This window comes from Jaculus jaculus, chromosome 14 (assembly GCF_020740685.1).
Source record: "Jaculus jaculus isolate mJacJac1 chromosome 14, mJacJac1.mat.Y.cur, whole genome shotgun sequence".
NCBI lineage: Eukaryota > Metazoa > Chordata > Mammalia > Rodentia > Dipodidae > Jaculus > Jaculus jaculus.
The window spans coordinates 17,079,436-17,103,595 of NC_059115.1; the positions used below are offsets into that span (position 1 = coordinate 17,079,436).

The window sequence follows — 24,160 nt, forward strand, 5'->3', positions numbered from 1 at the left end:
ACAATCAGAGACAATGAACAAGAACAATGAGACTCTTTCCCTGCACCAGACTCAGCTCGCTGGTGTGTGGCCCTCGTTTCCCGAGGGGCTGGTGGGAGCTGAGGACAGGAAGAATAATCTGGAGCCCCCCCATGTCTTAGGGGTTTAAGGGGTTACTGTTTCAACCATAAGTCATGTTGGTTATTATGAAGGCACATCTTTTTAATCTACTACAAAATTTGAAAGAGAAAGGTAAGAAGCATGTAAACATACTACATCAAAAACCAGAAGTGCAATTCAAGCCAATTCCAATGACATGGTTAACAAACCTACTTTTGAAATTTCTGTCAAAACAATGATTAGGAATAAACATTAGAAATATATGAAAGAAGGACAAACAATTTGAGACAACAGAGGAAGAGTGGACAAAGTGTTAAACTAGACAGCACTGTACTTCCTGACTGCCCATTTCTTCTTGCACTGAGAATGCCATCCATCGTATGGATCGTATGTGACCCAGCCCTCAAGGACAGCATAAGACCTCTACTTCTTCAGTACACTCTACCTTTCTCTAGCAATTAAGGCTCAATCGTCTGCAATGTTCAGTGACACACAGGCTATAAACAGCTGATTCCAACACAATGTCTGTTAACTAGTCAAGGATCATGAAAGTCACAGATTACGATTTAGCCACTGAATAGAGCTTAGTGGTTGCATTTTTTCAGTGAAAAACTTCATTAGTGGAGTGGATTACTTAGCTCTGTCATTGTCTACTATATCAAATAAATGTTTCATATCATTTCCACACAGCAAAAAAAAAAAAAAGAAACACTGTGGAAAGAAAACTCCATCTGGTTACCAAAGGAGGATGAGAGCACTTTACAGTAGTTAATTCCACAGTGAATCTTTTCCCCAAAACATAAGCACCTGTAGCATGTTAACACTTTACTGGCAAGGTTATGTCACTAGGAAAAACAGGTGGTCACCTGAATGCAGAAGAGAGCTACCTTTCCAAATCTGAGACAATTATCAACACAAGACTATATTAAAGCATGATTTCATGTATGCAGAAAATACGAATAAGTCTAACAGTGGACTAGAGGTGTCAGGAACTGCAAGGAGGAAGGGGTACAAGTAACTACTGAACATGTGTTTCTTTTCAGGGCAATGAAGATGTTCTAAAATGACACCCTGTTGATGGTGCAAGTGTGTGACTATACACCCCTCCAGAGTGAAGGTGATGGTATGTGAGTTACAGTTTAAAACTGTTACTAAACACATGAATTTAACATGACAGGATAGGGCTGGAGGGATGGCTTAGCAGTTGTTTGCTTGCAAAGCCAAGGGACCCAGGTTCGATTCCCCAGGATCCACGTTAGCCTGATGCACAAGGGGCACACGCGTCTGGAATTTGTTTGCAGTGGCTAGAGGCCCTAGTGCATACTCTCCCTCTCTTCTCTCTCTCTGTCAAATAAATAAATAAATAAATAAATAAATAAATAAAAATAAAAAATAGTTTAACATGACAGGATACATATGACATGACCCAGAGGTGACTTGTCTCCCATCTTGTTTACCTCGGGAAGGCGGCTCATCTGGTCTTCCGAGAGAGTACTGCTTGTCCGGCCAGGAGTTCTCGTGGGCTCAGCCCCATCTGCCTCCACGTTCGGCCAGACTGTCAAGTCATGCATTCCTTGGCGAAACACTCTATGGGGGAAAAATGTGTCAGGGTAGAGGGAAACTGATGTCTATAAATCTTCCTAAAAGCAAAGAACTATTTCAGAAATCCTCAGGCAAAGTCCAAGGAGAAAGGGGTCCGTACTACAACGCCCACCTTTACCACCTCAGTGCACATCTTACTAATGATAAAGCAAATTTCTACACAGCACAGTAATGTCACATTCACAGTGACTGAGAAGTTACACACATGCTCTGCATGACAAGTCAGCCTGAGGATGGGTCCCAGCTGAGCCACCCAGCACTGGGGTGGCCTTGGAGGATGAACGTAACCCTCCCAAGGACCTTCGTTTTCTCATGAATGAAATGGGACTAGCAAACAATCCCTGAACCTCACAGCGTTAAGGAAATGAATCACTACAAGCTTAAAGCACCTAGAATAGCACTTGACTAGTTAACAGGTACTAGGATCCTCTTCACTGTATAGGTGGCTTTTCTCCTGTCTTGTTTTCTACTATAGGGATGTTCTAAACAGAAATACTTCAATGGGTTCATCTATAAACAATTCTGTATCTCGCAATCAGAAATTCAGCACGGTCAGGACTTAGCCTTGCATCTTCTGCTTTCAGGTGAAAGGGTCCATGGCCTCCGACTGTCACATTTCTTTCAAAAGCTCACCAAGAAAAACAGGCACGTCCAGCCTGCTGCCCACACGCCACATGCATTCCACAATAGACTGGACACTCAGGACCTAGTGAGGGCAGCCCAAGCTCATATTCCCAGACAACAACACACTCTAGTTATGTCCATGACAAGCTTCAGAGCTCGTTTTCAATGGAGGAAGTCTTCATCAGGATGCGCTTTCTGCAGCGGGGTCTGAGGAAGGCCTTCCAACCAACATGGGCTACTCCAAGGTCAAAAGAATATGCTGCTCTCCACAACAGAGCAAAAAAACCCTCGTGGTGTGTGCAAGACAGAGACAGAGGGAGTCTTATTACGGATTTCCTACAATTTCATATTTAATATTTTTAACGAGATACATTTTGGGTATCCTGGTTCTTTTATTGTATAAGACTTACTTAAGATTTTGAACCATTACAGCATTCTAATGAAAAACTACTACACAGGAAATTCTAGTAATTTTACTTGCAAAAGTGCATCTTAGTGGCCACACCCGAAGGAACTGGTAGGTTGCAAAGAATCAAAATTCTCAATATGAGGTTGAAGATTCTTTAAAGTTATATTATAAAAGCATGCATAGTTAGCTTTTATAAATTAATTTGATTCAGACACATCATGAAGCAGAGCACAGAGGCAGGAGCACAGGTTCCAGGCCCACCTTGCTCACACGGTGACTTCTGAGGAATGAACAAGGAGCTGGGCAGGGAGGTAAAGACAGTACTTTAGATAGATAAATGCCCTAATATGGACTTCCAAACAGCAAGGGGCGCCCCTTCCTTCTCTCCACAGCCCACCTACCCATCAAGGCAGCAGGAAATGCCCCTTCCTTCTCTCCACTGCCCTTCCCCTCAGACAATCTTTTGGCTAAATTTCACTAAATCAAACAAAGCACACTTGGCTCAGAGTCAGTGTGCTAAATAAACGGTCTGGAGGTCTCAGAACAGACCTAGAGGAGAGATGGAAGGACAGGGCATGTGGCGAGCAGGGGAGACGTCAAGTGACTCCAATGATCGGGTGAGCAGTGATTTCTTTGGACACTAATGGAAATTTGCTGAGAGTTACACAGATGCACAGAGCCAAAAGGCCACCTGGGAAGTGAAGACAGTCAGGATGGAAGGAAGAGCATGGCAGGCATCTTCCTTAGCTTGACCAGGTTCCAGCCACTGCTATGACTCCAGCCAGCAGGGCTCCACCACTCCTGCTGCGAGGGGCCATGTCTCTCCAGCCACTGTGTTGCAGTCTGGATTGCATTGTTGGTAGAATCACCTGACCAAGAGCAGCTTGTGGGAAAAAAGGATTTATTTTGGCTTACAGGCTCAAAGGGAAGCTCCACGATGGCAGGGAAAAACGATGGCATGAGCAGGGGGAGGGTGGACATTACCCCTTGGCCCCCATAAGGTGGATAATACCAACAGGAGAATGTGCCAAAACACTGGCATGGGGCAACTGGCTATAACACCCATAAGACTAAAACCAACAGTACACTGCCTCCAGAAGGCGTAATTCTCAATCTCCATCAGCTGGGAACCTAGCATTCAGAACATCTAAATTTATGGGGGACTCCTGAATCAAACTACCACACCCTGCTTTGACGTCAGAACTCACATTTGGAAAACACCCGCCAGATCTCCTGTAAGCTGCAGGTGTGGTGTGGGCCTTTGCTAATTCAAACTAATGATCAACCCACTCCCAAACTACTTAGCAATATCTCAGGCTAGCCATGGAAGATGAGGACACTATATAATTAGCTTTGTAACAGACTCACCTTTCAATTAAAAATTTTACTTCTCTACAAAGCGCACACTGACCCAGAGACATGAATAGCTGATAGGAAGGAGAAAGAGCTGGCAGTCACAGATCACCAAATCTATAATCCTCCACACATCACCAATACTATACTCCTTCACAGATTATCAATTATACTCCTACAGTCACAGATAATCAATACTACACTCCTACAATACTGAATGCTTCAAGGATTATCCTTCAGCACTGACATCACTCAAAAATAAAGATGATTAGTCATTACGGAGCTCACTGTAAGATTTGCCAAATTTATATGACATTAAGTATTTAAATATAGTACTTGTTATACTAGCTAAATGCACTAAGATAACCATCATAAACTATGAATATACATTTCCTTTTACTTATGAAGAGATGGAGGAAGAACGGTATTCAGTGACTTGCCCAAGCATGCTGGTTATTAAAGGGAAGATAGCATTTGCAGCCGGGTAATCTATTTTATGACCTGCCTTGCTAACCTCTGTACTACACACTGTGTTGTCTCCATTAGACTCATCACATGAAGAATTAAGAAGAAAGCAAAAAAAGAATGTAAAACAGCTGGAGAAGATGGCTTATGTTAGGAGTAGTGTTGGGACAAACACAAAACTCATGCATAGTTAGTTTTGTGCTTTGTTAAAGCTGACTCTCAAAGCATCACATCCTTTCAGAAAAGTAATTTCAGATCAATTACAGGTGTAAATAAAAAGGAATGAAAGCATAAAAGGCAGTCTTCTTTAAAAAGCTTAAATAATGACTTGATGAAACATTAAATTCATATGTGAAAATGTGATAAATTTGGTATAATACTTTAATATCCATAAATAGCAATCAAGTAAGTGAAAGCACTGCAAATTAAAGAGCAAACAAAAGAGAAATCACTGTTTGCAATTAATACATGGATGAATAGTTCTAATGTATAAAGGTTCCTTAACATCAATAAGAAAATAACAGTTTTAAAAAGAAGATTTCAGCAGGGTGTGGTGGTGCATGCCTTTAATACGAGCACTTGGGAGGCAGATGTAGGAGGATCGCTGTGAGTTCGCGACCACCCTGAGACTCCATAGTGAATTCCAGGTCAGCCTGGACTAGAGTGAGACCCTACCTCAAGAAAAGCAAAAACAAAACAAAACAAAACAAAAAAATTAAAAAAAAAGTGAGGGGGGGGAGATTTTGTCAGGTATGGTGGGCGTGCCTTCAAGCTCAGTACTTGGGAGGCTGAGGTAGGAGGATTGCTGTGAGTTCAAGTCCAGCCTGAGACTACCTAGTGATTTACAGGTCAGCCTGGGCTAAAGCGGGACCCTACTTGGGGAAAAAAAATGATGCCTTTTATGTATGTGACTTTTATCTCTACAAAAATGGGCAAAGGACGGGTCAGGGAATTGACTCAGTGATTAAGGAAGTTGCCTATAAAATGGGCAAAGGTGCCAGGCGTGGTGGCAAACACCTTTAATCCCAGCACTTGGGAGGCAGAGGTAGGAGGATTGCCTTGCATTCAAGGCCATCTTGAGACTACATAGTGAAATCCAGGTCAGCCTGGACTAACGCAAAACCCTACCTTGGGAAAAAAAAAATGGGCAAAGGATGGGGCTGGAGAGATGATTCAGAGACTAAGGTGCTTGGCTACAAAAATGGGCAAAAGACAAATGTTTTATTTTAGAACTTTAAATATCATGAAATAAAATTTGCCATGAAAAAAAAAAATGGGCAAAAGACATCACAAAGACGAACAACAGCAATACAGACAAGAAACAAATCAAAATATATTAAAATACAGAAGTTCTCATCTATATTTTGTGATGTGAAAATTAACATTTTTCAACTTTAAAATGGGCAAAAATTAAGACAACTGTTATCAGCCAGGCAGGTAGAATCACAATGAAACTTGAAGCTACCAATGATGGCTACTGTAGTGTTTGAAGTGACCTCGGGCCTGACTGACTGAAGGGGTTCTTACTGACCACACAGGTACTTTGTGAACACTGGGAAGAAAAAGTCAAAATATTTCAGTCCAAAAGTTTATGACAAAGCTTATGAACAAACAAACAAAAAATCAACACCTTTGCAGGCTTAGTGAGATGCCAATTCATTCTACATGACCTGCAACCGGAGAGTTTGTCAGTGTTACCAAGTATACTGGTTCCTGAAGGAGAACCTAGCTATTTAGAGAAAAATTCCAAACTGTAAGTGTTAAAAGAATAGACCAATTCTCTAAATAAATGCATCCCTCTGTACAGAAACAGAAAATGAGACAATACCCTTTGAGACTATGGATTTATTATAACCATAAACATACATTATTTATAAACTTTTCAATAAGTATCTCATTTATTATCATCACTACCATTAGCAAAGTAATGCTTTTCAAGCAGGCTTTTGTCCCTTGTGCCATCATTATGCCAAAGTAGGAAAGCTACAACAAATCAATGATTCTACAAGACAAACTCTCCCGACCCCTCCCAGAGCAAGGTTCCAGTTCTGTGACTTCCGTTTTCTAACAGAGATTACATCAACAGGCACTAACAGTGGGAAAATATTAACTGGGTTCCTTAACCAACTCAGCTCCATCTCCTGCAAGAAGTCTGTCTCATCACAAAAATGACTAAATATTATGCATCACCCCAGATTTCCTGGGAGAAGCAAACAAGCACTATCAAAGCTCTCCAAGAAAGCAAAGAGCCACAAAGTAACAGCACCCCAGAGTAGAAGAGGCACTTACCCGTATCTTCCAAACAGGGAGACAGTTGTCCCTCCCACCGGCACTGATCTTTCTGGTCCACATACACGCCATATAGTCAGGGCCACTTGGGCATTCCTGGGCAGATCAGGGTATTTCACAGGTAGTTCCAGCCATTCATTCCAGCTATGGAAATAAAGCCAAGATTAACACATACACATCTTTTTTTCTCAGCCAAATCTACAAAGAAAGGCTTCCCAAAGATAAGGTTAATACTCTAAAAAATAATGTAGAATGTTAATTCAAACATACAGAAGGCATGAACTTTTGTTGCTCTGAAAAAAAAAAACACTTTAAAATTCTTTAAAATTTGGTGATAGTAGATACCCCTGACTTGGTCCTGAAAAAAAAGTGCTTTAAAATTGGGCCAGGCATGTTGGTACATGCCTTTAGACCCAACACTTGGGAGGCAGAGATAAGGGGGATTGCTGTGACTGTGAGTTCAAGGCCAGCCTGACACTACATAGTGAATTCTAGGCCAGTCTGGGCCAGAGTGAGACCCTACCTCAAAAAACAAAAAACAAGCCGGGTGTGGCGGCGCACGCCTTTAATCCCAACACTCGGGAGGCAGAGGTAGGAGGATTGCCTTGAGTTCAAGGCCACCCTGAGATGACAGAGTTAATTCCAGGTTAGCCTGGACCAGAGTGAGACCCTACCTCGAAAAACCAAAAACAAACAAACAAACAAATAAAATCCTTTAAAATCATGAAACACAGGCTGAGAGATGGCTTAGTGGTTAAGGCACTTGCCTGCAAAGCCTTAGGACCCAGGTTTGATTCCCCAGTATGCAAGTAAGACAGAAGCACAAGATGGCACAGGTGTCTGGAGATATTTGCAGTGGCTACAGGCCCTGTATTTGTCTTTCAAATAAATAAAATATTATTTAAAAAAGAAAGAAGGGGGGAGAGAGGGAAGGAGGGGGGTAAAACAGAAAGAACAAAAGAAAGAAAAGAACTGACATTCCCATTAAGACACAAGGAAAGAGTGGCAAAAAGATAAATAATAGATAAATCTGGGAATACAGTTCAATATGTTAAAACTTTTTAGCCAGGGTCATTTTCTTTTTTAATATTTACTGATTTATTTGCGAGCAAAGATAAAGAGTGTATGTGTATGGGTGTGCCAGGGACTTTCATCACTACAAATGAACTCCAGATGCACGGGGCACATTGTGCATCTGGTGTTATATAGATACCTTGAACCACTGAGCCATCTCCCCAGCCCTCTGTCGTCTCCTTTATTCCCCAGGACACAATGTGACATTATGAAAATAATCAGCTCTTATAATCATAACCAGTTATATCATACTAATGCATTCCTATCAAAAAGCAAGCAAACCTTACAAAATCAAAGCAAACCATCTATGACCTTCATAAGCCACCTTCACAAAACATAATTTATCAATTTGCAAAAACCTGTCACATGAGAAGATTCTTTAACACCTCATTATTTCATTAATATGAATGCCTCCAATGTCTGTTTAGATTAACTCATTGATGACTGGTTGATCCTCAAACAATGATAATAGGTTTTTATTCGGCAGTCATCTCTCTCAATATTGTTCTTCATTGAAAATGGATTTACCTCATAATATCCATTCTTTTGGGCTGGAGAGATGGCTTAGTGGTTAAGCGCTTGCCTGTGAAGCCTAAGGATCCCGGTTCGAGGCTCGGTTCCCTAGGTCCCATGTTAGCCAGATGCACAAGGGGGCGCACGCATCTGGAGTTCGTATGCAGAGACTGGAAGCCCTGGCGCGCCCATTCTCTCTCCCTCTGTCTTTCTCTCTGTGTCTGTTGCTCTCAAATAAATAAATAAATAATTTTTTAAAAATCCATTCTTTTAAGCAGTAGATGGCCTTTAAAACCCCCAAAGAGTATCATATAAATCATATGCGAACTAGTGGCCAGAAGACATAGAATTCCATTTCTATTTGTTCAAAAGTATTCCCAAAGGGGCTCATTTCAGTCTAAATCAAATACATGAGTATCACTAAGAAACTGAACAGAATTTTCAAAAACTTATGCAAGAAGTAATTTGTAGGGCTGAAGAGATGGCATAGCATGTAAGGCCTTGCCTTCAGAGCCTAAGGACCAAGGTTCAGTTGCCCATTACCCATGTAAGCCAGATGTACACAGTGGCACATGCCTCTAGAGTTCATCTGCAGTGGCTGGAGGACCTAGTACACCAATTCTCTTCCTATCTGCCTTTTTTTTCTCTCCCTACCCACCCTATTAAATAAATCAATCAATAAATAAAATATTTTAAAAATAATAATTTGCAGGTACCATGTAAATTTAAGAAACTCCAGGAAAATTGGAAATGGACACCAATTTTGAGGACAAGCCAAACATTATTTTTTCCTTTTTCTTTTACAAAGTCCTTAAGAAATAAAATGCACCTTAAGAAAGACATTGTCTCTACAGATATGTTTGAGCAAGTCAATGTACTTGGTAACTACCAGCATGGCTGAGTAGGCAGGAAAGAAACTGCTAAGCAGGGTCATCTTTTGTCATGGAACAAAACCAGGAGGTTCACTACCATGAAATAAAGCCAAAAAATAAGTCAGTGACGATATCCAAATTAAAGTGCAAAGTTTCTCATTTCACTTTCTGTCCTTTAGGTTTTGGGAGACAATACCTGTGACCCAAGTGACCGATCATCCAACTCAATCCCTGGGCCAAGACCTCTGTAACTCAGAGTAACTCCTTATGGCTTCACATGCCAAGATTCTGCATGAGACTTCCAGGTAAGATGGAGGCATAGGAGCCACGCAAAACCTGCCTAGTGAGGGATTTAAGCAAAACCCCAGCAAAATACACTCTTCTTGTGAAAAGTGAAGGAGTAATAAGTTATTCTTAGACACAGCACAGAAACAGGAGAGAACAAGATCTACCACAAAGAAAATGGCCAGAGCCACATCGAGGAGATCAGGGCCCGAGATCCACTCAACTGGCCAGCGCAGTCTAAGAGGTGCACCAAGCAGCACCAGCAGCAGACACCAAGCAACAGACTTTTCAACTCCATCAGCCTTCTTGCAAAGTTAGAAAATCTGAAGGATAAGAGAAAGTAGAGCTTCCAGTTAAGATGGTGGCGTAGGAGCCAGGCCAAAGCAGCCTAGGGGAGAAAAAGCCAAAAAAAAAAAAAAAAAAAGAAAAAAATTGAAATTTCCAACAGCAGCAGAGAAGTAGGAGAGATACAGAGCATCCAGAGCCCACACAGGCCGGCAGAAGCAACTCCAGCAGCAGTGGCGCCAGGTCCACAGGGCCACAGCTGCAATGCTCCACTTGAGCTTCAGGAAAAGCCAGGTGAAGGGATTTTCCACTCACACCAGAGCTCTTCGCAAACTCAAGAAAAGTGAAGGGAGGACCACACAAACAATGGAGGAGTAGATCATGAGATAGAGGATCACATGACCAGCGGGAGAACTAGAGTCACCATCCATAGTCTCCCCTGGGCCAGTGCAAGCACCAGCAAGCACCAGAGACTAGGGAAAGGGAGCTCACAACACCGGCCACCACAGCAGTGATCCAACGACCCAGCCAGCCTACTTGAACCCACAGTGCACCAAAGAGGGACCCAAGCAGGAGCACAGCATATCTGAGATCAAAATCATCCCTAAAGGTAACGTATTACACCAGGACAGTACCCACCAAATAAGCCTGGAATATAGGTCTGAACCAGAAGTGCTAATTGCATCTTCCATATCAGGATAAATCATATGCTAAATCTGATGGATGGTCGGATTTGCCATTCTTAAATAAGCTATATTTTGGGCATGTTATCTGTTGCTTCTTGATTTATAGCCGCTTTGTTTCCTCTTCATTAGGGAAGGGTCTCACTTGGTCACAAACTGACTTGGAACCCTCAACAGACCAGAAATCTTAACCTCCTTGTTGACAGGATTAAGGGTGTGGGGCAACACACACTCTAAGGGACAGTAACTTTGTTAGAGGACCTGCTGGTCACAATACCTACTCTTGCATAAATACTATGTGCTGTTTTTCATTGAAAGTGTGTATTTTTTAGGTAAATTTAGAATCTGCCTGTATTTTATTCCACTCACCCTACTTGAATATTCTCATAGCAGGCAAAACCAACACCCAGGGTCACTTCTGTAGATACTCTGAGAATCTTAAGAACACCTAGCACCTTCAGCTCCTACCCTGAAGATATATAACATCAGATTGATTGATCAATCTAATAATACTGCAGATAATATGAAAATCCAAGCATTAAATTAATCCAGGATACAAAAATATGTATATAATAACAAGAAACACAAAAGATCAAGACTATAAGTCCACCAAAAAGTATTAATGCATCAGAAATGACCTCCAGAGAGACTGATTTACAGGAAATGCCTAAGAAAGATTTCAAAAGAATGATTATAAATATGTCCAAAGAAATTAAAGAGGAGGGCTGGAGAGATGGCCGAGCGGTTAAGCGATTGCCTGCGAAGCCTAAGGACCCCAGTTCGAGGCTCAATTCTCTAGGACCCACGTTAGCCAGATGCACAAAGGGTCGCATGTGTCTGGGGTTTGTTTGCAGAGGCTGGATGCCTGGCATGCCCATTCTCTCTCTCTCTATCTGCCTCTTCCTCTCTCTGTTGCTGTCAAATAAAGAAATAAAAATTAAAAAATTTTAAAAAAAGAAAATAAAGAGGAAATCAAAGGAATCAAAGAAGAAATCAAAGGAATCAAAGAAGACACAGGAAACCAATTTAATGAAATTAGGAGGTCCATAAAAGTAAGGAAAGGAGGAGAAAGGGCTAATCAAAATCTAAGAGCTATATATAAATAAGTCATATGGAAACCTACTTTTTTGGAATGCACAGGAGCCATAGATTGTTACTAGAAAAATTTCAGTGCCAGGGATGGGATACCTTCCAGTGAGTTGTTGGCCAGAGAGGTCACTGATGCCCCAAACATTATAAGCCATTATCAAGGCCCTTGGTTTCCCACCAGGAATACATGGTAAGACTCTATTATTGAAGACTCCACACACTTGGGCTGCAAGGCCAGTGAGAAATCTGGCTGGAACTGAGCTGATAACCTCCTCCATGTAGACCAGCTGACAGAAAGCTGGAAGAAGATATGCTGTATGCAGTTCTATGGGAGAGAGAGATATCACCAGTGAAGATACTTAACAGTGGACACTGCCAAATAAGCCAATGGGTGCAATAGTGGCATGTCTGTCATGGTGGAAACCAACTGCCCTCCAACTGGACTGGAGGCCCGCTCCATGGGAGGGAATACATCCCTGAAACTGAAAACCTACAACAGGGGTAGTCATGAGTCCTAGTGGTGTAACATCCGCTGCTGTCTGGCTGTGTATATAGTATGAAATTTTCTGTGATATGGATGGATCTTGAAAGGATTATACTAACCTAAGTAATCCAGGGAAGGAGGAGAAGGAAGGACTTTATGGGATGGTATTACATATATGTAAGTAGATAAACATATTATGTGGAATGGAATGACCTATTTGAAGCCAGGGGAAGAGATTGAGTAAGAGAAGGGTGGGGGAGGGTATTTAAAATTCAAGATATTTTGAGCCGGGTGTGGTGGTGCATGCCTTTAATCCCAGCACTTGGGAGACAGAGGTAGGAGGATTGTCGTGAGTTCAAGGCCACCCTAAGACTCCATAGTGAATTCCAGGTCAGCCTGGGCTAGGGTGAGACCCTACCTTGAAAAACCAAAAAGAAACAAAGAAAATTCAAGATATTTTGAATAAGACACCTGAAAGCCTAATTCTATGAATAACAGCACATCCATAAGCAGTAGACTGCTACTAGAAAATTTTCAGGGCCAGGGACAGGTTACCTACCCACGAGTAATTGACTAGGGAGGTCCCTGCTACCTCCAAAACATTACTGGCTTTTGACAAGGCCCTTGGTTTCCCACAAGTAACAGATGGTAAGACCCTATTGCTGAAGACTTCATATGCATAGACAGCAAAATCACTTAGCAATCAAGCTGGTGCTGAGCTGAAAACCTCCTGTAGACCAGCCAACTATAAGCTGGGAAAAGCTGCACTGTCTGTAGCCCTGTGGAAGAGAGAAGTCATTAGCAGTGAAAACAGTGAAACTGTAAGCCACAAGATTGGCCAGACAGGCCAAATGACCAAACGAGTGCAATAGTGGCATGTCTGCTCTGGGAGAAACCAATTGCTCTCTAATTGGGCTGGAGGCCTGGCATATGGGAGGGAATGCATGCCTGGTACTGAAAACCTAATCAAAAGCCTACGGCAGGGGAGGTCATGTGCCTTAGGGGTATGAAGCCTTATCTTGTCTGGCTAAATGCATATATTATTCTCACCAAACTGCCCTGAAATACTACACTTAATACTCATATTCATATATTAATGCTACTCTCACTTTGGTTAGAGAAGCTTCTCTTTTCAGATGGCAGTGAAGACTGGGATGACCCAAAAGGCAACATAGTGCTGATAAGTGATGGAAATGTGCTTAGTACTGAAACATCTCTATCACAACCTCCAAGGCTCAGGGTCCATTGTGGAAGAGGTGTAGGAAAGAATGTTAGAGCCAAAGGAAGGGCACCCCTCCATACAATGAATGTAACTGCCCAGTCAGAAATTGGCCTCAATATCCATGACCTCACAGGGCCTAGCAATACCTTCACAAGACTCTTATAATAGGTGAAAAAAAAAAAAAAAAAGATGACACCAAAATAAAAGAGAGACAAATGGAGAGAGGCAGGGAATATGATGGAGAATATGTTGTGAAGCGGAAAATGGGGTAGGTGTGGGAAATATCATAGTTTATTGTCTGTGAGTATAGAAGTTGTCAAAAAAATTTACAATAGCCGGGCGTGGTGGCGCATGCCTTTAATCCCAGCACTCAAGAGGCAGAAGTAAGAGGACTGCCGTGAGTTCAAGGCCACTCTAAGACTACATAGTGAATTCCAGGTCAGCCTGAGCTAGAGTGAAACCCTACTATGAAAAACAAAAACAAAAACAAACAAAAACAAAACAAAACAAAACCCAACAACTCACTATAAAGTAAATAAATGAGAGTACCTGCAGTTCCCTGAAACCTGATGCAATGGCACCACAAACACTAGCTATCCTCATGGATAATAGTGTCTTTCACTATACATGGTTAGTACAGTTACAACCTACTTTCATCACATCAGCTACAGCAGGGCCTGCATGGGTTGCACACCTCAGATTCATATCATTTGGTAGACAAAGACTCATGACAGATTTTATTTAAATATGGATTTTATTTTTAATTTTTAAAAATTTCTTTAAAGGTAGAGTCTCACTCTAGCCCAGATTGACTTGGAATTAACTATGTAGTCTCAAGGTGGCCTCAAACCCATGGCAATCCTCCTACATCTGCCTTCGAAGTGAGGGGTTTAAAGGCGTATGCTACCATGCCTGGCTAAATATGGATTTTCATGCAGACATTTGGACCCTGGCCCTTTTCTCGGTTTTATTGCTTGTTGCTTCTGCCTGTTTACCTTGCAGCATGTTAAAATTGCACTCCTAGTTTGGCCCCAGCATGAATGAGGGGTATTGAAGGATTCCATCAACTGTATATTAAAGTATGTAACTTGTACTTCAAATATATAACTCCAAGGCCAGGCATGGTGTCACACACCTTTAATCCCAGCACTTGAGAAACAGAGGTAGAAGAATCACCCTGATTTTGAGGCCATCCTGAAAATACATAGTGAATTCCAGGTCAACCTGAGCTACAGTGAAACTCTACCTCAAAAAACCAGTAGATAGATGACAGACAGATGACAGATGGATCCAATTAACAATGTGTAGTATTTGACTGAGTGGAGTGTGGCCAGTGAGTACACCAGACATTCAAGTTGCTTATTTCTCATTCTGTGCTATAATGTGGCACATGATTCTATGCATAAAGGACCCTAAAGACTCTACCAGCAAACTGTTAGAGCTGATAAACACCTATAGCCATGTAGCAGGATACAAAATAAACACACAGAAATCAGTAGCCTCCATATATGCTAACAACAAACACACAGAGGATAAAATCAGAGAATCATTCCCATTCACACCGTGGAATAAACCTAACCAAGGAAGTGAAGGATCTGTAAAATGAAAACTTTAAAGCAGTCAAGTGAGGAATTACAGAAGACACTAGGAAATGGAAAGACATCCCTTCTTGGATCAGAAGAATCAATATTGTGAAAATGGCAATCTTACAGAAAATAATCTATGCATTTAATGCAATTCCCATCAGAATTCCTATTGCATTCTTCACAGAAATAGAAAAAAACAATACAAAAATTCATTTGGAAGCGCAAAAAACTGAAAATATATAAAAAAAATTTTGAGCAACAAAAATAAGGCTGATAGTACCACCATACCTGATTTTAACCTATAGTACAGACCCATAGTGACAAAAACAGCATGATACTGCCACAAAAAAGATATGTAGAACAATGGAACAGAATAGAGGACCCAGATGTAAGTCTGGGTAGCTACAGCTATCTGATATTTGACAAAAATACTCATTGGAGAAAAGATAGCCTCTTCAGCAAATGGTGCTGGGAAAACTGGATATGTATCTATAGAAGGAGGAAAATAGACCCTTATCTCTCTCCATGCACAAGAATTAAGCCCAAATGGATCAAAGAGCTTATTATCAGACCTGAAACTCTTAAATTGCTAGAGGAAAAAGTAGGGAAACCCTTCAACATATTGGTCTTGGCAAAGACTTTCTGAACATAACCTAGTTGCTCAGGAAATAAAACCACAGATTAACCACTGGGACCTCATGAAATTAGAAACTTTTTATGGCAAAGGACACTATGAATAGAGCAAAGAGACAACCTACAGAATGGAAGAAAATTGTTGCCAGCTATACATCTGATAGAGGTTTAATATCTAGGATATACAAAAAACTCAAAAAATTAAATAATAAGAAATCAAACAACCCAATCAAAAAATGGGCTATGGAACTAAATAGTTCTCAAAAGAAGAAATACAGATGGCATATAATCTAAAAAAGTTCTACATCCCTAGTCATCAGGGAAATGCAGAATAAAACTATGTTGAGGTTCCATCTCACTACTGTCAGACTGACTACCATCATGAAAACAAATTACCCTAAATACTGGTGTGAATGCAGAAAAAGAGGAACCATTCTACACTGCTGGTGGGAATGCAATCTAGTCTACCCATTGTGGAAATCAGTGTGCAGGTTCCTGGGACAGCTAAAAACAGATCTACCATATGACCCACATATACCACTCCTAGGCATATATCATAAGGATTAATCTCACTACCTTAGAGGTACTTGCTCAACCATGTTTATTGCCGCTGTATTCACAATAGCTAGGAAATGGAACAAGCCTAGATGTCCCTCAACTGATAAGTAAATAATGAAGATGTGGCCCATTTACATAATTGAATTCCACTCAACAGTAAAGAAAAAGGAAGTTATGAAATTTGCAGGAAAATGGTTACATCTGGAAAGGATTATATTAAGTGAGGTGATTCAGGCTCAGAAAGTTAAACGTCACATTTTCTCTCTCATATGTGGATCTCAGATAAAAAGATTGGACTTTTGTGTGAGTAGGAATAAAAGTCAGTAGCAGAGGCCAGTAAACTATAAAGGAGCTATAAAGGGAATAGAAAGGGAGGGAGGTGGGGACTTAATTGGATGGTATTGTATATTTGTAAGTAGAAGAACACATTAATGGGGGGTGAAAAGGCCTAAGTGAGGTCAGGGGAAGAGATTGAGTAAAGGAAAGGTGGAGGGAGGGCTAATCAAAATCTAAGAGGATATAAATAAATCATATGGAAAGCTGCTTTTTTGGAAAATGGAACACAAAGGAGCCATAGATTGTTAGTAGAAAATTTTCAGTGCCAGGGATGGGATACCTTCCAGTGAGTTGTTGGCCACTGAGGGCCCTGATGCCCCCAAAACATTACAGGACATTGCTGAGGCCCTTGGTTTCCTATCAGTAATAGATGGTAAGATCCTATTATTGAAGACTCCACATACTTGGGCTGCAAGGTCACTGACAAATCCTGCTGGAGCTGAGCTGAAAACCAACTCCATGAGGACCAGCTGACTGAAAGCTGGAAAAAGCCATTCTGCATGCAGTTCAGTGGGAGAGAGATGTCACCAGTGAAGTTAATCAACAGTGGACACTGCAAGCCTTATGTTTGGCCAGCCAGGCCAAATGAGCTAACAGGTGCAATAGTGGTCCCTCTGTTTTGGGGGAGACAAACCACCCTCTAATTTGACTGGAGGTCCGCTCCATGGGAGGGAACTAATACTGAGAACTTACAATAGTGGTAGTCATGAGCCCTAGGGGTGTAACGTCTGCTGCTGTCTGGATAAATGTATATACGATGCTTACCAAACTGCCCAGTAAGCACTTCTCTTATTGTTCATAACCATATATTAGTGCTACTCACACTTTTGGTTAGAGAACCTTCTCTTTTCAGATGGCAGTGACCTTGGGATGACTCAGAAGGCACCATAGCATTGAGAAGAAGTGACAGAGGAGTGCTCAACATTGAAATATGTCTATTACACCTTCTAAGGCTCAGGGTCCATTGTGAAAGAGGTGGCAGGAAGAATGTAAGAGCCAAAGGAAAGGTAGGACTCCTTATACCATGCTCCTCCAGACACAAAATGGCCTGGATATCCATGACCTCACAGTGCCTGACACTACCTACACAAGACCATCATAACAGGAGGAAAAGAACATGATATCAAAATAGGAGAGAGTCTGACTGAGAGGGGCAGAGGATATGATAGAGAGTGGAGTTTCTATGGGGAGGAAGGGAAGGAATTACCATGGGATATTGTTTACAATCATGGAAAGTGTCAATAAAAAAAATTAAAAAACAAACAAAAAGTCATCAATAGCTGGACAGGTGGCTCAGTGGTTAATGGTACTTTCTTACAAAGCCTGATAGCCTGGGTTTGATCCTGTAGTACACATGGAAAGCCAGTTGCACAAATGGTACACATGTGTGGAGTCCATTTGCAGTAGCAAAAAACCCTAGTATATCATAGGCTCTCTATCTCCCTCTTTTAACAAATATTCAAAAGACAAAAACAAAAGTCACTGAAGATGAGAAGTGCTGCCATAAAGTCTGCCAAGGGGCTCAATTAAGAGTCCAAAACACTGCTTTGGAAAACCACAAGTTCATGTATTACTCCATATCCTAGCAATGATCGAATACACATACAAATCCACAAACACACCATCACCTAAAGGTAAAGTTTCATTTGGAAAATAGCAGACACTAGAAATCACACTGATGATATTACAATAGATCTACTTAGTTATAAAGTTTTGACAAAGGGTTTGATATCTCAGATTATTAACTCTATAGACTGGTGGAAAACTAGAGAACTCGGGGGCTGGGAAGATGGCTCAGGTGGTCAAGTGCTTGGCATCAATCATGGGAACCTGAGTTCAGATCCCAAGCCACCATGTGAAATGCCACCTACTGTATTGCATACCTGAAATGCCAGTGCTGGAAAGGTGAGATAGGGAAACCTTGAGTCTCACTAGCTAGCTAGTCTAGCCAAATCAGTGAGTTCTAAGTTTGGTCATAGACCCTGTCTCAAAGAGTAAAGTGGACAGTAGTTGAGTAAGGCACAGGAGTAACAGGTTGAAATATGACCCTTCTCTGAGCTATCAAATCCATGCCCACAGGTCTACGAAGAAGGAACTCTTCTGTAATCCCTACCACACTGCCCCTACCTGCACCATCAATAAAAGCATTGAAGCACAGTCTGGAATGTACTTACTTCCACCTGGTACTAAAGGCCTTGTAGGATGTTCTCACTGGCAACGCCAGAGGGTTCCCTTCTGCAAAAACCTGACATGTAACATAGAGGTCGGAGCATGTCTCTTGGACCAACCCTGAAAACTTCAGCACTGGGTCTTCTATGACAGCTTTGTAGCTCTTCTGTTCTCTCTTCCCTTTCAAACTTCCTCTGAAACACAAGGAACAATGCTATAGACACACAGTTTTAAAACATATATACACGAATTTTAAAAACACTAAGACATGCACCTCTATGGGAGACAGAGAAGTCATCAGTGGAGATAAACAACAGTCAACACTGCAAACCTTAAGTTGGGCCACCCAGGCCAAATGAGCCAATGTGTGCAATAGTAGCATGTCTGTTATGGGAGAAAACAACCACTCTCTAATTGGACTGGAAGCCCAATCCATGGGAGGAAATACATGCCTAATACTGAAAAACCTATGACCGGAGAAGTCATGAGACCTAGGGTATAATCCCAGCTGGTGTCTGGCTAGATGCATCTATTATGCTCACCAGACTGCCAGGTAAGCACTTCTCTTAATGTTCATACCTATAAATTAACGCTAATTTCACTTTTGTTTAGAGAAGCTTTCTTTTCAGATGGCTGTGACTTCTGGGGTGACTCAAATGGCACCATAGTGGTGACAAGTGACAGAGGAGTGTTCAGCACTGGAACATCTCTATCACACCTTCCAAGGCTCAGGGACCATTGTGGAGGAGGTGGCAGGAAGAATGTTAAGAGCCAAAGGAAGGATAGGACTCCTTAAAAATGTGCTCTTCCAAACACAAAATGACCTGGATATCCATGACCTTGCAGTGCCTGGCACTACCTACATATGACCAGTATAATGGGAGTAAAAGATGATGACATTAAAAGAAGAGACTGATTAAGAGAAGGAGGGCATATGATGGAGAGTGGAGCTGTGAAGTGGAAGGTCAAGGGAAATTCTCATGGTTTACTGTCTATAAATATGGAAGTTGTCAATAATAAATAAAAAGTTAAAAAAAAAACCACTAAGAAATCTTTATGTCTGTCAAAGTAACCGTATACTGTCTAAAGAACATTTTCCTACACATAAAAGTCACTCTTATACAAAAAGTCCTCTTAAAATCCTAACATTTCTAAGATTATTCTTTCTCTGTTAGCAACATATTTCACTTCTTTGGACTTCTTAATTTTAAATCCTGCCACTCACTCTGATCTACTTTTCCCCATCCAAGTACTAAACAGGCCCAACCCTGCTTAGCTTCTGAGATCAGATGAGATAAGGTGAGTTAAGGGTGGTATGGTCATACACTTGATCTACTTTCTGAAAGTCACACTTTCCAGTCCAGTTTCATGTTATTCATTTCACAATAACTACTTATTCACCCATTCTTTAATGTAGTAGTCAAAAAGCCCTAGATATGTAAAGCAAGATATGTAATACAGTCTTGGGTTACAAAGCCTGATGGGTTGAGTTTGATTCCCCAAGACCTATGTAAAGCCAAATGCACAAAGTGGTACAGGTGCCTGGAGTTCGTTTGCAGTGGCAGGAGGCTCTGGTGTGCCCATATACTGTCTCCCCACCCCCAATAACATAAGCATAATCATAAACATACAAACATACATATATATGTCCACACACACACTCATACATACACACATATGACTGAGTCACAGCTTAAAGGAAGGAAACCTTACTTTCACCTGGATATTATTTTTGTGATTGTTTTTCATATTATATAACACACATATACTATTTAACTATTTCCTAAAATTGAAAACTAGAATACAAATCATAAGAGATGCCAAGGCACTACTAAGAAGGAAGAAGTATTTCTAGATCATCAAGATTACAACAGAAACCATTCCAGGAATGTATATTCGCTTTCTCAATTTTTTTTTTTTACCACATTTTCACTTTATAAACGAGGATGCCAAATTCAGAGTGAACAAGGAGACCGCAGCGACTCCTCAGGAGGAAGCGCCGGGCCGCCCGCTGGCCGTGCGTCTGCTCTGCGGTCACGGCCCGCCGCCCCGCCACCCCGCCCGGTGCCCGGCTCCTCTTACATCTTCAGCTGCACGTTGACGTCCAGGTCACAGCTGCAGACGTAGTGAATCTGCTCCGCTTCCCCCATGGCCCGCTCCCCCAGCACAAAACCCACAAACCCATCTGCACAGGCTACAACAAGAGAGGCGCCCGGAACCAACGGGGTGAGCTCCAAAATGCAGCCGCTTCCGGTTCCGCCGCCGCCGCCGCCGCTTGCAAACTACGGATTCCTGTGGGGAGCACAGCCAAACGCGCGGAGCAGGCCGCCAGTAAGTCGCTGGTGCGCATGTGCCAACTGCGCCCACCATCTTGTTTAAGGGTAAAGGAGCCCGGAAATACAATCTATCTGGTTACATTCCAGTCTTCCTGTGTCCAATTTTTTATATATATATATATAATTTCTTTTAGTTAAAAAATTTTTCTTAACAACTTCCATGATTACATAAAAAAGTCCCATGGTAACACCCTCCCTCCCCCCACTTTCCCCTTTGAAACTCCATTCTCCCCATCTCAGTCTCTTTTATTTTGATGTCATGATCTTTTACTTCCTATTATGATGGTGTTGTGTAGGTAGTGTCAGGCACTGTAAGGTCATGGATATCCAGGCCATTTTGTGTCCTGGGGGGAGCACATTGTAAGGAGTCCTACCCTTCCTTTGGCTCTTACATTCTTTATGCCACCTCTTCTGAAATAGACCCTGAGCCTTGGAAGGAGTGATAGAGATATTGCAGTACTGAGCATCATGATGCCTTCTGAGTAATCCCAAGGTCACTGCCATCTGAAAAGAGAATATTCTCTGCCAAAAGTATGAGTAGCATTAATATATGGGTATGAACATTAAGAGAAGTGCTTACTGGGCAGTTGGATAAACGTAGTATATACATTTATCCAGACAGCAGCACACATTACACCCCTAGGGCTCATGACTACCCCTGTTTTAAGTTTTCAGTATCAGGGATGTATTCCCTCCCATGGAGCAGGCCTCTAGTCCAATTAGAGCGCAGTTGGTTTCCACCATGACAGATGTGCCACTATTGCACCAGTTGGCTTATTTGGCCTGGCTGGCAAAATTTAAGACTTGTAGCATCCACTGTTGAGTATCTTCACTGGTGATTTCTCTCTCTCCCATTGAACTGCATGCAGAATGGCTTCTTCCAGCTTTCTGTCAGCTGGTCTACATGGAGGAGGTTATCAGCTCAGTTCCAGCAGGATTTCTCAGTGGCCTTGCAGCCCAAGTATGTGGAGTCTGCAGCAATAGGGTTCTACCATTTATTCCTGGTGGGAAACCAAGGGCCTCGGCAATGGCCTATTACGTTTTGGGGGCATCAGGGACCTCCCTGGTCAACAACTCACTGGAATTTATCCCATCCCTGGCACTGAAAATTTTTCTAGCAACAATCTACAGCTCCTGTAGCTCCATTGTCCAAAAAAGTAGGTTTCCATATGATTCATTATTTATTTATATCCTCTTAGATTTTGATTAGCCCTCCCTCCACCCTTCCTTTACTCAATCTCTTCCCCTGACCTCACTTTGGCCATTTCACTCCCATTAATCTATTTTTCTACTTACATATATACAATACCATCCCATTAAATATCCCCACCACCTCTTCCTTTCTCTTCTCTTTATATCTCTTTTCTAGCTTACTGGCCTCTGCTACTGAGTTTGTAATCATTTGCATTCCATCAGTAGGTAAAAAATAAACATTCTGAAACTAGGTAGTGAATTCCAGGTCAGCCTCAAGTACAGCAAGAATATACCCGGGGGGCTGGGGGGAAACCAATGAAATGACAAGCAAAAACTATGTGACAGAAGCTGGGCATAGTAGCCCAGTTCTTTAATCTCAGCACTAGGGAGGCTGAGGTGGAAGGATTGCTGCAAATTCAAGATCAGCATGGAACTACAGAGTGAGTCCCTGCTTAGAAAATCAGAAAAAATCAGTAATAATAATAATAACAACAACAATAATAAAATGTGACAGCTTTCAATGGTTGCAGACCAAATGGAGAAGAGATCCAAACTTTAGAATCTTGCCAAGTGCAAAAATCCAGTGACAATTTGAAAAATAGGATATTTGATCATTACTTGGCTGTTTCAAGCTAACAGCCTCCTTCTCCTATAAATACCAGGGAAAGGGCAAGATAAAGCAGAAAGAAATCTTGCTTTTGCTTTAAAAAAAAATATTTTTATTTATTTATTTGACAGAGAAAGAGGGGGAGAGAGAATGGGTGAGCAAGGGCCTCCAGCCACTGCAAACAAACTCCAGGTGCATACATACCCTGGTGCTCCTGACTTATGTGGGTCCTGGAGATTTGAACCTGGGTCCTTTGGCTTTGTAGGGAAAGATCTTAACTGCTAAGTCATCTCTCCAGTCCTGGCTTTTGCTTTTGGTGTCACCAGTATTTTGACAAAAATGTCCAGTGCTTTTGTGCATTAATTATTATTGATGCATGATTAAGTGGTTCAGGTGGAGTCCTACAAAGTTATGAACTCCAATTTCAGGTCCTGTCCTTTTATTTAGGGAGAAATCACAAATTGTGGAGGGGGAGATTGACGGGAAATTAGAAGAAGGCTAGAACAGAGTCATAAGCACGTCGAAAGTAAGAAATTTGTGCTCATGTGTTAAATGCATGAGATTCCTCTAAGAAAAAATGGGAGGGGTACAGCCACAAACAGGCAGAAGATAGAAAGTGGATGTTCATGTAGGGAGGTTTAGAAGAGACACCAGCAATGGCCCGAAACGTCCCCATGGAAGGGAGCTAAGGGGACAAATGGTGGTGGCTTAAGGAAGAATAGCAGAGAGAAAATATCAAAGCAGAGACCAAGAAGATCAGATGAGACGGGAATACTAAAGACAGGTACACCAACGGCTACCCTGGAGTTCAGAGAAATTACACAGGTAGCAGGCCCAGAATTTAGAAAAATCAACCACACGATAGATCTAGAGTTAAAAGGAAATATATTTGTGGTAGATTCAGAGGTTAGAGGAAAACCATATATGTAATTAAGGTGAGAAGTCACCCCAAAGTATGAAGCAAAGGAAAGCAGAAAATTACTCAGGCCAACAGTATTCTGCTCCCCTCCAACCCCCCTCACCCAGTCAGGCTGGGGGTAGGGTGGGACAGACTTGCATGTATCCCAGAGAAAGTAGAGGCAGACAGAGACAGAACATGGAAACTGTTATGGGGTCTGATGTCGCACAAGTAAGACCACCGATTCATGGAATGTGAGGCAAAGTTTTATTGGGTAACAAAGAAAGAAAAGGAAGCTGAGTGTGGTGGTGCACGCCTTTAATCCCAGCACTCAGGAGGCAGAGGTAGGAGGATTGCCATGAGTTCAAGGCCACCCTGAGACTAGAGTAATAAAAAAGGAACTTGTAAACAGATCTATAGGTCAGTTATAGGAATCGCCACCTGGGGGGTGTGAAGTAGGCCTGTGACCAGGAGTCCCGCTTATCTTAAGGAGTT

The 24,160-nt window shown here is 41.8% G+C and overlaps 1 protein-coding gene across 5 annotated transcripts in view; it reads right to left on the reverse strand.

Moving 5' to 3' along the window:
• LOC123454689 (zinc finger protein 383-like) overlaps positions 1-20,877 on the reverse strand; it is a 57,506-nt gene extending 36,629 nt beyond the window's left edge. For 4 of the 5 annotated variants that reach the window (XM_045133513.1, XM_045133511.1, XM_045133512.1 and 1 more), the window contains exons 1-4: positions 20,713-20,877; positions 18,636-18,824; positions 6,842-6,985; positions 1,557-1,686 (exon numbers count right to left, since the gene is read on the reverse strand). In XM_045133513.1, the coding sequence (XP_044989448.1) occupies positions 1,557-1,686; positions 6,842-6,985; positions 18,636-18,824; positions 20,713-20,780 (531 nt within the window). In that variant the 5' untranslated portion in view covers positions 20,781-20,877. The remainder of the gene's footprint in view (positions 1-1,556; positions 1,687-6,841; positions 6,986-18,635; positions 18,825-20,712) is intronic. The other variant, XM_045133514.1, reaches the window with a different exon arrangement.
• Between the last annotated feature and the right edge of the window lie 3,283 nt (positions 20,878-24,160).